The 13,868-nt window shown below is 37.8% G+C and overlaps 1 protein-coding gene across 1 annotated transcript; it reads left to right on the top strand.

Annotated features, from left to right (window-relative positions):
- The first annotated feature begins 808 nt into the window (after positions 1 to 808).
- Positions 809 to 13,606, top strand: LOC140136778 (1-acyl-sn-glycerol-3-phosphate acyltransferase alpha-like). Its single transcript, XM_072158368.1, has 6 exons — positions 809 to 1,015; positions 3,458 to 3,591; positions 4,863 to 5,044; positions 5,292 to 5,387; positions 12,065 to 12,137; positions 12,833 to 13,606. Exons 1-6 carry the CDS (start codon positions 831 to 833, stop codon positions 12,985 to 12,987), a joined length of 825 nt encoding a protein of 274 aa, XP_072014469.1. The 5' UTR covers positions 809 to 830; the 3' UTR covers positions 12,988 to 13,606.
- Positions 13,607 to 13,868: the final 262 nt, after the last annotated feature.

Genomic DNA, 13,868 nt, shown 5'->3' with positions numbered 1-13,868 from the left:
TTATAAATGAATAAATAAATAAATAAATAAATAAATAGGCCCAATAATTTTTCTCATTATTATTTCTTATGATTATTATTTTCATTAATAATTTAATGAATCATCAAATAAAATAAAATAAATCAATAAATATAGGCCCAATAATTTTTCACTTTTCCGTTAATAATTTTAGGAATCATCACGGGGAAATGTCCTTTAGGTGACCTCTAATTTTTAACTTTTGATACTCATACATAATGTCATAGCACATCGTCAGTGCACATGAGGAGGTGCAACATCGTCAGGATCGATTAGGAGATTATAATCCAACGAGAACAAGTGCGACTAGGTGCTTCCTTTACCGCCTTGTCCTAATCATTCATAACTCGCAAACGCAAAATCGGAATCAACTGAAATTTTGGGAATAGGCTTTTTTCGTGGATATGTACTGAAAAATGTCATAAAAAGAGGATGCTAGGATCACGAAATCCTCCTTTAAATCATTTTGTAGCTTTTTGTCAAAAGTTGATGATATCCCGGAGGCATGTCCCTGTGCCAAATTATAATATCTGACCAAATGCTCTCAATTACAGTTTGCGGGGGGAAAACACTGCATTTTGAATAATTCTATTTTTGCTTTTTTATATTTATTATTTGGATCATTTTATCAGCCGAATTGAGGTATCAGATCCGGCATCTGCTGTCGTTGCAAAAGTTCACAGGTTAAAATAATCTCATACTTCAAGCGCAGTTTTGTAGTTCACACAATGTCAAGCTGTGCATTTTGTCATGTTTACTAATTAGTCCCGGGGTCGATGTTACACGTATCAGTTTGTCGATCTGCAGCCAAAATGGATCTGGATTTCGTTCAGATTCTGATCATAACAGTACTGATTGTGCTTCCACTGCTCTATGAATTGAGTAGCACTTTTAAGTATTATGCAAAGGTGACTTTTTACTATATTATTGTGATGACCCAAGCATTCATCGTTTTTCTACTGGCACTCCCGAGGTGGAAAGATCCGGAAAATGCAAAGTAAGTTGTTGTGAAAGGTGCCGAATTCGGCTCCTTTTTCAGATTCCCATTTTCAAATAATGCTTTGTATTCCCTGTATTTATGGAACCGAACTGTGTTCCATTAATTGTCTATAGTTACACCCGTTTTAACACAATTGAAGACATGTTTTAGCTTTCATTTAGCCAAACTCAAAATTGAAGGCAAATTTTAATTTTAAGCTTCCTGACCTTCTAATTCTAAATCTTAACCTGAACTTGGAAGTTGAATTGACATGATTGAGTATGGTAGCCTGAAACTTACTTGAGAACTCCAGCTTTGAACCTACACAGTACGCATTTGTGGCTCATATGGCTAGACTCCGAACTTCCGCGGATTCCGAAGCTATTGTTTTTCGTTAGATCACCGTCACGTTGGCGTTGTCATAAATATACTATACATGTACATGTAGTTAAATATATTTATCATGTAAATTGTAACTTCAAATTTGACTTCTAATATATAAAATTATCATAAGGTATAACATAAACAAATGAGAGCAGAAATTTGTTTTCCTGTCTTTCACAAAATTTTGCAAGTTGCAGTTAAGGCCCTTCGCACTTGATTATTAGTTTCCTGTTAAAGATTTTGAAAAAGGGACGAGGTGTCAGGTGACTTTTAATTATTTAATTATTAATTATCTTTTATTTTCTTTATTTAGTTTGAACTATTACAAGCAACTATTGACTCGTTTTGACTAGAGCGGGCATTTAATTATTTCACAACAATATTTGATTATAAATAAGTGAAGGTGGAGTTGTACTCTTTGTTCATTCATCATTATTGTTGATATTATTAAAGTCAGAAAATGGCAAGTAGAAGTACTTTGAAAGTTATTTTAAAGGAGAAAATTAGAAATAAAAATAAAATAATTAATTATTTTGAGATTTTCAATTTTGGACGCGGGCGGTAAACAGGAAACTATAACTTAGTGTGAAGGGCCTAAGCAAAACATCTCAATTTTAAGCATTTTCCTGTCATGCTTGGTCTTACTCATGACCAATACTTAGTTAGTCTTAGTGGCAAAATGCATATGAAGTTACTCCAATTTCGGAGGTTCTGCGCCCACCACAAAACCTCCAATTTCGGAGTGTTTGCGGATGCTACGCAAAAACTCCAAAATCAGAGTTTCTGCGGACACCGCAAAAACTCCAAAATCGGAGGCTTTGTATCCGTTTTAAATATTGTTATTAATGTTTACTACTCCAAATTCAGAGTTTTTGCGGATGCTGCACAAAAACTCCCAAAATCGGAGTTTCTGCGGACGCCGCAAAAGCTCCAAAATCGGAGGGTTTGCGTCTGTTTTAAATATTGTTAATAATAATAGGGATAACCTCCTGTATTGCAGAATCATACCTTATATTAAAGAGCTCATTAAATGGAGCATTTCAGCCTTTAAATGACCTCAATAGGATAAATGATTCTGAAGTTATGGCCAATTTTATATGCATGCGTGTTTTGAATCTATTGGATAGATTATGGACACCAAATAAAATGGCACAAAATTTAATAATTTCCAGTTTCAAATTTAGTATTTTCAAAAAACACCTTTTCAGTAACCCTTGAAAATGGATTACATGATTTATACAAATACTTACAAGAAGAAATCATTGATAAATACGGGTTTTCATAAATGCATTCGGAGATCTGGTCTTGTGAAATTGCCTTTTATTTCTTTGTACAAATCCAAGATGGCAGTCATGGAAGAAAAATTATGAACAAATTTGACCAAAAAAATGTATCACCAAATTTTGACAACTTGTTATTTAAGTCACAAAACATGTAATAAAGTTGATTTGTAGTGATGATTTTTTGTGCGAGGTTTCCGAATTTTGCATCCAAGGCCCAAAAATTAAGTCCAAAAAAGTGCAAAATTCGGAAACCTTGCATAAAAATTCGTCACTACAGATCAACTTAATTACATGTTTTTTTACTAAAATAACAAGTTGTCAAAATTTGGTGATACATTTTTTACACATGAGACTCATCCATGTGCTCAGTTTCCCATGGAGTGTTAGACATATGAACTATGTGACTGTTAATGACCGCTAGCTGAAGTGAAAGCTACAGTAAATCTGCATCAAAATTTGATTTTACTGCAAATTTTCTCTAAATTCCAAGTTATATTGGATGAGTCAAGTTTTATATATTATAATAATAGCATTGAACCAATTTCATGTGCAATATTAAGATAATTATTACCATGGTTCATTGCAGAGTACATTGTGCAATGCATGTACATGTAGGCCTAAGGTACTGCATAATTCTGAATCTGATTAAAGAGGATCTAAATTTCATCATCCAACATAGTTGTGGACCCAATATAATCCGATAAGCATATGTAAAGAGGAAGTATATATATATAGATGTATTACTTGTACAGAAATTCTCTCCATTTAACCAAGTTTGTTTTGTCTGTTTCAGGTTTCTGTGCTGGTTTATAAGCTTCAACTCAAAACTTTTTGGGATAAAACCAGAAGTGCGAGGAGCAGAGAACCTCAATTACAATGAACCATGTGTTATTGTGTGTAATCACCAATCAGCATTAGATTTAATTGGTGAGTTCAGATGGGTAACCAGCCCAGATCAGACTTGTAAAGGGTCTTGACTCCCGGGCTTGACTCAAGACCCGACTTTTCAAAAATGAAATGACTCGGCTCGACTAGACTCGACTCGGACTCAATTTGTTTTTACAATTTGCCCCATTGAGATAATACAATCGCTTGCAATGACTCAACTAGACCATGAAATAAAACTATAGAAAAATTATTTAATTTGTGTACATCGTGGAACATACTCTTTGCGTGGCTGTGAGTACTGTGTAGTAAGCTGTTGTACGCAGATAACCTCGCATATGGACGCGTAGAGTAGCGTTGTACACTCATGTATTAACATGATTAGTCGCGGAGTAACAAGCATAGTTGAATGTTCCACGATGTACACAAATTAAATAATTTTTCTATAGACCATGATATGACTCGACTAGACCATGAAATTACACAACTTGTTACAGATACTTGTATTGCAAAGTGACAAATGTGAGAATGTCAAGTTCAAATAAGATTGTATATTTTGGCTGCAAAGAAGATTCATTATTTTTATGAAATTTCAGAGCTATGTTTCATCCCAATTTGTGTGAAAATATTTTTCCACAATGGTATATAATAATAATAAGCCGCACTTATTAAGCGCCTTTAACCCAGACAGGGTCTCAAGGCGCTTTACAAACCATGAAAAATACACTCTTAAACTACAAATTACTACTTAAAAATACAGTCTTAAAAACTACACAAAAATATTTTCCAAGAAACAGAGATATCGGAGCAACTGATTGCGCCAGACCGCAGTGCCAACGCAGAAAAAAGAGAATGCATCACAGAATGGCAGGAACCCTCGCTCCAACTTTCCTATTGCGCATACAAACAATGAGGATTAAAAGGACCCCAAAACATAGAAAATAATCAAATAACTAGCATTAAAGATGCATGCATATATTAAGACATCAGAATAATTACATTTTTTGATACAGAACAGCTGTGAAACAATAAGAAATGTCAAATTGCACCGGAGCGATGATATACAAAAATTGATATAAAAGATGCCACACGTATAAAGGCAATCATTGATTAAAAAGAAAGGTTTTCAGTTTTGTCTTTAAAATGTCGATGTATGTGATGCCTCGGGAACAGACACTTGACTGATGATGGTGGAAGCTTGAGATGAATATCAGTTTCATATCAGGCAAGCATTCCATGGCAGCAATATGTTTTACAGGAGAACAATACATGGGTTTTTTTTTAATATTTGTACAATTTTTGTTTCTCTTCAGGTATGTATGGCTCGGGTGTTTGGCCACCTCGCTGTGTACCACTGGCAAAGAAAGAATTACGATTAGCCGGACCTGTTGGTTGGGCATCATGGATCACAGGCACAGTATACATTGACAGATTAAACCCAGAGAAATCTCAAGGAACAATAGACAACGCAGTACAACATATGAAGGATAAAAATGTAAGTGTGTCCTATGGATTGTTGATATATCGATAATAATCAATAAATAGACTATCCATATCCAATAATATCAATATCGCCGATATCACTTTCTGAAGAAAATCAATATTTATCCAAGTTGCCGATAATGAAAAAAAAGTGGTGTGATATCTGGAGCTGGCTTTGTTTATTTGATTGCAGGAATATGCATTGTTTGGAATAATTGTGATACATTTTTTCTACTTTTTGTTTTGTATTTATTTTTTAGTTAAAAGTTTGGATCTTCCCAGAAGGTACAAGAAACCACGAGTGTGGCCTGTTGCCTTTTAAGAAAGGTGCCTTCCATTTAGCAGTCAATGCACAGGTATGTATAGGTCATTTCAGAAGGTACAAGAAGCCATGAGTGTGGTCTGTTGCCTTTTAAGAAAGGTGCCTTCCATTTAGCAGTCAATGCACAGGTATGTATAGGTCATTTCAGAAGGTACAAGAAACCATGAGTGTGGCCTGTTGCCTTTTAAGAAAGGTGCCTTCCATTTAGCAGTCAATGCACAGGTATGTATATGTCATTTCAGAAGGTACAAGAAACCATGAGTGTGGCCTGTTGCCTTTTAAGAAAGGTGCCTTCCATTTAGCAGTCAATGCACAGGTATGTATAGGTCATTTCAGAAGGTACAAGAAACCATGAGTGTGGCCTGTTGCCTTTTAAGAAAGGTGCCTTCCATTTAGCAGTCAATGCACAGGTATGTATAGGTCATTTCAGAAGGTACAAGAAGCCATGAGTGTGGTCTGTTGCCTTTTAAGAAAGGTGCCTTCCATTTAGCAGTCAATGCACAGGTATGTATAGGTCATTTCAGAAGGTACAAGAAGCCATGAGTGTGGTCTGTTGCCTTTTAAGAAAGGTGCCTTCCATTTAGCAGTCAATGCACAGGTATGTACTGGTCATTTCAGAAGGTACAAGTAACCATGAGTGTGGCCTGTTGCCTTTTAAGAAAGGTGCCTTCCATTTAACTGTCTATGCACAGGTATGTATAGGTCATTTCAGTAGGTACAAGTAACCATGAGTGTGGCCTGTTGCCTTTTAAGAAAGGTGCCTTCCATTTAGCAGTCAATGCACAGGTATGTATATGTCATTTCAGAAGGTACAAGAAACCATTTAGTGTGGCCTGTTGCCTTTAAGAAAGGTGCCTTCCATTTAGCAGTCAATGCACAGGTATGTACTGGTCATTTCAGTAGGTACAAGTAACCATGAGTGTGGCCTGTTGCCTTTTAAGAAAGGTGCCTTCCATTTAGCAGTCAATGCACAGGTATGTATATGTCATATCAGTAGGTACAAGTAACCATGAGTGTGGCCTGTTGCCTTTAAAGAAAGGTGCCTTCCATTTAGCAGTCAATGCACAGGTATGTATAGGTCATTTCAGTAGGTACAAGAAACCATGAGTGTGGCCTGTTGCCTTTTAAGAAAGGTGCCTTCCATTTAGCAGTCAATGCACAGGTATGTACTGGTCATTTCAGAAGGTACAAGTAACCATGAGTGTGGCCTGTTGCCTAATAAGAAATGTGCCTTCCATTTAGCTGTCAATGCACAGGTATGTATAGGTCATATCAGAAGGTACAAGAAACCATGAGTGTGGCCTGTTGCCTTTTAAGAAAGGTGCCTTCCATTTAGCAGTCAATGCACAGGTATGTACTGGTCATTTCAGAAGGTACAAGTAACCATGAGTGTGGCCTGTTGCCTTTTAAGAAAGGTGCCTTCCATTTAACTGTCTATGCACAGGTATGTATATGTCATATCAGTAGGTACAAGTAACCATGAGTGTGGTCTGTTGCCTTTCAAGAAAGGTGCCTTCCATTTAGCAGTCAATGCACAGGTATGTATAGGTCATATCAGAAGGTACAAGAAACCATGAGTGTGGCCTGTTGCCTTTTAAGAAAGGTGCCTTCCATTTAGCAGTCAATGCACAGGTATGTACAGGTCATATCAGAAGGTACAAGAAACCATGAGTGTGGCCTGTTGCCTTTTAAGAAAGGTGCCTTCCATTTAGCAGTCAATGCACAGGTATGTACAGGTCATTTCAGAAGGTACAAGTAACCATGAGTGTGGCCTGTTGCCTTTTAAGGGGGTACTACACCCTGGCCAATTTTGCGCCTATTTTTGCATTTTTCTCAAAAATTATAGCGCATTGGGGACAAGTAAGATATGTATATTATAGGGGCAATGACTACAACTACTGCACTGGAAATTTTATTTCAGCACAGCCAACAGTTGTGGAGTTACAGTCAAAAATGAGGGAAAACCAATATTTGATCAATAAATCAATAACTACTTGCTTTGAGTTGCTGAATTTTCAGTACAGTAGTTGTAGTCCTTGCCCCTATAATATACATATCTTACTTGTTACCAATGTGCTACAATTTTTGAGAAAAATGCAAAAATAGGCACAAAATTGGACAGGGGTGTAGTACCCCCTTAAGAAAGGTGCCTTCCATTTAGCAGTCAATGCACAGGTATGTACAGGTCATTTCAGAAGGTACAAGAAACCATGAGTGTGGCCAGTTGCCTTTTAAGAAAGGTGCCTTCCATTTAGCAGTCAATGCACAGGTATGTATAGGTCATTTAAGGTACAAGAAACCATGAGTGTGGCCTGTTGCCTTTTAAGAAAGGTGCCTTCCATTTAGCAGTCAATGCACAGGTATGTATAGGTCATTTCAGAAGGTACAAGAAACCATGATTGTGGCCTGTTGCCTTTCAAGAAAGGTGCCTTCCATTTAGCAGTCAATGCACAGGTATGTACTGGTCATTTCAGAAGGTACAAGAAACCATGAGTGTGGCCTGTTGCCTTTTAAGAAAGGTGCCTTCCATTTAGCAGTCAATGTACCGGTATGTATAGGTCATTTCAGAAGGTACAAGAAACCATGAGTGTGGCCTGTTGCCTTTCAAGAAAGGTGCCTTCCATTTAGCAGTCAATGCACAGGTATGTATAGGTCATTTCAGTAGGTACAAGAAACCATGAGTGTGGCCTGTTGCCTTTTAAGAAAGGTGCCTTCCATTTAGCAGTCAATGCACAGGTATGTACTGGTCATTTCAGAAGGTACAAGTAACCATGAGTGTGGCCTGTTGCCTTTTAAGAAAGGTGCCTTCCATTTAGCAGTCAATGCACAGGTATGTATAGGTCATTTCAGTAGGTACAAGAAACCATGAGTGTGGCCTGTTGCCTTTTAAGAAAGGTGCCTTCCATTTAGCAGTCAATGCACAGGTATGTACTGGTCATTTCAGTAGGTACAAGTAACCATGAGTGTGGCCTGTTGCCTTTTAAGAAAGGGGCCTCCCATTTAGCTGTCAATGCACAGGTATGTAATAGGTCATTTCAGAAGGTACAAGAAACCATGAGTGTGGCTTGTTGCCTTTTAAGAAAGGTGCCTTCCATTTAGCAGTCAATGCACAGGTATGTAATAGGTCATTTCAGAAGGTACAAGTAACCATGAGTGTGGCTTGTTGCCTTTAAAGAAAGGTGCCTTCCATTTAGCAGTCAATGCACAGGTATGTAATAGGTCATTTCAGAAGGTACAAGAAACCATGAGTGTGGCCTGTTGCCTTTTAAGAAAGGTGCCTTCCATTTAGCAGTCAATGCACAGGTATGTACTGGTCATTTCAGTAGGTACAAGTAACCATGAGTGTGGCCTGTTGCCTTTTAAGAAAGGGGCCTCCCATTTAGCAGTCAATGCACAGGTATGTATAGGTCATATCAGTAGGTACAAGAAACCATGAGTGTGGTCTGTTGCCTTTTAAGAAAGGTGCCTTCCATTTAGCTGTCAATGCACAGGTATGTATATGTCATTTCAGAAGGTACAAGAAACCATGAGTGTGGCCTGTTGCCTTTTAAGAAAGGTGCCTTCCATTTAGCAGTCAATGCACAGGTATGTATAGGTCATTTCAGTAGGTACAAGAAACCATGAGTGTGGCCTGTTGCCTTTTAAGAAAGGTGCCTTCCATTTAGCAGTCAATGCACAGGTATGTACAGGTCATTTCAGAAGGTACAAGAAACCATGAGTGTGGTCTGTTGCCTTTTAAGAAAGGTGCCTTCCATTTAGCAGTCAATGCACAGGTATGTATAGGTCATTTCAGAAGGTACAAGAAACCATGATTGTGGCCTGTTGCCTTTTAAGAAAGGTGCCTTCCATTTAGCAGTCAATGCACAGGTATGTACAGGTCATTTCAGAAGGTACAAGAAACCATGAGTGTGGTCTGTTGCCTTTTAAGAAAGGTGCCTTCCATTAAGCAGTCAATGCACAGGTATGTATAGGTCATATCAGAAGGTACAAGTAACCATGAGTGTGGCTTGTTGCCTTTCAAGAAAGGTGCCTTCCATTTAGCAGTCAATGCACAGGTATGTATAGGTCATTTCAGAAGGTACAAGAAACCATGAGTGTGGCCTGTTGCCTTTCAAGAAAGGTGCCTTCCATTTAGCAGTCAATGCACAGGTATGTACAGGTCATTTCAGAAGGTACAAGAAACCATGAGTGTGGCTTGTTGCCTTTTAAGAAAGGTGCCTTCCATTTAGCAGTCAATGCACAGGTATGTACAGGTCATTTCAGAAGGTACAAGAAACCATGAGTGTGGTCTGTTGCCTTTTAAGAAAGGTGCCTTCCATTAAGCAGTCAATGCACAGGTATGTATAGGTCATATCAGAAGGTACAAGTAACCATGAGTGTGGCCTGTTGCCTTTTAAGAAAGGTGCCTTCCATTAAGCAGTCAATGCACAGGTATGTATAGGTCATTTCAGAAGGTACAAGAAACCATGAGTGTGGCCTGTTGCCTTTCAAGAAAGGTGCCTTCCATTTAGCAGTCAATGCACAGGTATGTACAGGTCATATCAGAAGGTACAAGAAACCATGAGTGTGGCCTGTTGCCTTTTAAGAAAGGTGCCTTCCATTTAGCAGTCAATGCACAGGTATGTATAGGTAATTTCAGAAGGTACAAGAAACCATGAGTGTGGCCTGTTGCCTTTTAAGAAAGGTGCCTTCCATTTAGCAGTCAATGCACAGGTATGTACAGGTCATATCAGAAGGTACAAGAAACCATGAGTGTGGCCTGTTGCCTTTTAAGAAAGGTGCCTTCCATTTAGCAGTCAATGCACAGGTATGTATAGGTAATTTCAGAAGGTACAAGAAACCATGAGTGTGGCCTGTTGCCTTTTAAGAAAGGTGCCTTCCATTTAGCAGTCAATGCACAGGTATGTATAGGTCATTTCAGAAGGTACAAGAAACCATGAGTGTGGCCTGTTGCCTTTCAAGAAAGGTGCCTTCCATTTAGCAGTCAATGCACAGGTATGTACAGGTCATATCAGAAGGTACAAGAAACCATGAGTGTGGCCTGTTGCCTTTTAAGAAAGGTGCCTTCCATTTAGCAGTCAATGCACAGGTATGTATAGGTCATTTCAGAAGGTACAAGAAACCATGAGTGTGGCCTGTTGCCTTTTAAGAAAGGTGCCTTCCATTTAGCAGTCAATGCACAGGTATGTACAGGTAATTTCAGAAGGTACAAGAAACCATGAGTGTGGCCTGTTGCCTTTTAAGAAAGGTGCCTTCCATTAAGCAGTCAATGCACAGGTATGTATAGGTCATTTAAGGCACAAAGTACAATAAAAACCATTAGTGTGGCCTGTTGCCTTTCAATTAACTGTCAATGCACAGGTATGTTACAGGTCATTGTCAGGGACAAATGATTTGCGCGAAAAAAAAAAGCAAATTGCGCAAAAAAAATGGCAGATAGCGCGGAAAAAACAGCAAATTGCACAGAGATTGCGCGGAACTTTTACACATAAAACACAGGAAGAAGAACAAAAAACATGTCAAAATATGAAATTATACACCCGTGTCATGTAAGATATATGGTTTTAGCATTATGATATCTAAATCACACAATTTGTGGCAGTTTTTAACCATTTTTAGTCATTTTGGTGGCCATTTTGAAAAGTGCCCTCTATCCGGAGTGTCCCACTATTTGACAAGGTTGCATACTTGATTCCCCATACCACTTTAAAATCTTATTACCCGTGATTTGGTCACAGAACCACTATTTTCACCCCTACTATACATGCATCCCCAACTAGTATTTACTCTTGGATGCTTTCCAACTATATCTGATATGCCCACAGAATTAATTTTATGGATATGCCTCAAAGTTCATCACACATGTAAAAACAAATATTCAGTATGGTAGAAAATACATGAATCTCAGCAACACTGGTTCGAGACAGATTAACAAATGATTGACATTACTGTGACGTTTCAAAAAAGGCTGATATTTCAACAAAATTACATTTCATATTAAATTGGGAAGAAAAACACAAATTTTGCTGGGAAAGGAAAATATCACGTCGCGTCGCGCGATTTCGCAAAAAAAAAATCGTTGGACCCTGGTCATTGTAGAAGGTTTAAGAAACAAATTATGAGTGTGGTCTGTTGCCTTACAACTTGAAGAAAGGTGCCTTCCATTAAAAAAAAAAAAAAGCGCAGTGATTTATAGTGCGCTACGCACAGGCACAACGCCTAGCGTTGATCCACAAGCCTCAGCACACTTTACAGGTTGTCGCTGACCACTATGGCCCCACATCATTCCATAAACCATTAAACAACAAATCAGGGACTTTGCTGCTTCAAGAGCGCACACCCTAGACATTCCACAAATAACCATCGCAACCAGGATCAACTCCCGAGTTTAGACGGGTTACAACGAGACAAATTAGCAGTGAGTTCCTTGTCCAAGGGAATTTCAAGCTAACTCAATTTTTCCACGAGCATACTATTACTAGGCACCACCAGGGTTCGAACTCGCAACCTCTCGCACCATAGTCGAACGCCTTATCGATTGAGCTAACTTGACTGCTATCTACTGTCAGTGCACAGGTATTTATAGGTGTTTTAGGAGGTACAAGAAACCATGCGTGTGTTTTCAAAATACTCATGCCAGTCTCAAATTTTATTTACCAAATCATTTTGATACCAGTTGTGAATATATTCTTGCCTTTTTCTTTGCCACAGGTTCCTATTATCCCAGTTGTGTTCTCTTCCTATTCAGAGTTTTATAGCAAGAAAGAAAAACGTTTTGGTACAGGTATGTATACTCCTTCATTGAGATAAAGTAATCCATTTATCATTGATCAGTTGTGATATGATTGTTGATCAACCAAGCAGTGTATTCCTCACACTCACTTCACAAATACGAATGTGCTATCCTAAGATAGACAAAAGAATACATTTCAGGGTGTAAAAATTATTAAACTACAAACTTTCACCCAAGGTTGACCTTGAACAAGTTTATGTTGACTAAATAATTTTTGTGATCTGGTGACATACCGTAAAACCTTGTTGACAGTACGGAAATGTGTCATAAACAGGGTTTTCTTCTTCAGCCATTTGGTATACACATTTCATACTAATTCAACAGTTTTTTGATGATATCCTCGGAAATACACCGATTTGGAACTTCTAATTTCAATATATTAGTGAGGAAAATAGGATCGCTCATGTGATATCAATTTATTTATGAATATCATTATTAAAAACACTGTAGACTATTTTAATCATGATTATCATGCTGTATAAATGTCAGTAATTCCATTTACAAGAAACATTTACATGTTATTTTTGCATGGATGCTTGAATGGGACAACATTTTATGTTGTGCGTCAAATTTAATGAATTCCATTCCAGCAAATATATCAGGTCACCTTCCTTTAGCAGTATGTATATGTGGGAAAATGCAATATAAATTGCTAACATTGTTTCTTTATTTCGTCTATCCAACAGGTAAATTTGTTGTCACAGTTCTTCCTCCGGTCTTCACAAAAGGATACAGCGCTGAAGATGCCGGCAAATTGGCGGAATATGTTCGCAAACAGATGCTGGGAGTTTTCAATGAAACTTCCATGCAGAGACTGGAAAGTAATGGTGTCTATAATTAACATGTTTGATCCTAGGGTTGCCACAAATGTTCAGCATTAATCGCGGGTCGAATAGTCGGAAAATTTGCCCAATTTTTCTCTTAACCATCGGTGTTTATGGTTCAGGACACAACCGGAAGTCGCAGGAAACCCTGTTGAAAAGTCATCCAAGTTTTTTCTGAAGTATTGGTTTCAGTGGGACGGCAAATGTTTAAAAGTCGCGGGAAAATTTTCAGAAGTCACCCAATTGGGTTACCAAATTGTGGGTTTTGGCAACCCTGGTTCCTCACTGAATTTTGATAAGTGCCTGAAATGCAGCTATTATGATTATCCATGTAGTATTAACTAGTGTTGGACGATACCTATTTTATGGTATCAAATAGTGTTGGGCGGTATTTTTTTATGGCATCAAAATGTGATATTCCAAGTGTGTGTGTATCGGATGCTGATAATGCTGGGTATGCTCCCTGTGTCTGAATGACTGGATTGAAATGCACATCTAAACTGGAGCTGCTGTGCTTTATGTGTTTTTTTATTGGATATAATGGTAAATTTAGATCAACCATTCAAACTCAATCTAACTACCTGCCAATTTATGATATTGTTATAAAAATTATCTTTTTATACTTGCTTAAGATACTAAGATAGAAAGATTACTTATTCGTTGCATCAAAATCAATAGCATAAAGCATTGGCAATTGTTAGCATACAAGGTTTTTTTTAAAAAGAAATTGCCAGTTTTGCCAGAAAATTGGATAATAATATGTAGGGTTGCACGACTACAGCTTGTTTAATTGTTGACTAGTCGGCACCAGATATTCGTGACTAGTCGACTATTGATGACTATTTGGAGATCAAAATTTGAATAAAAACTCAAGGTCACTTTCATTTTCTTAGTGCTC

This window comes from Amphiura filiformis, chromosome 17 (assembly GCF_039555335.1).
Source record: "Amphiura filiformis chromosome 17, Afil_fr2py, whole genome shotgun sequence".
In the NCBI taxonomy this organism is placed as follows: Eukaryota; Metazoa; Echinodermata; class Ophiuroidea; order Amphilepidida; family Amphiuridae; genus Amphiura; species Amphiura filiformis.
Note: the sequence above shows the minus strand (reverse complement) of the source record. Positions and strands in the feature narration are given on the sequence as shown.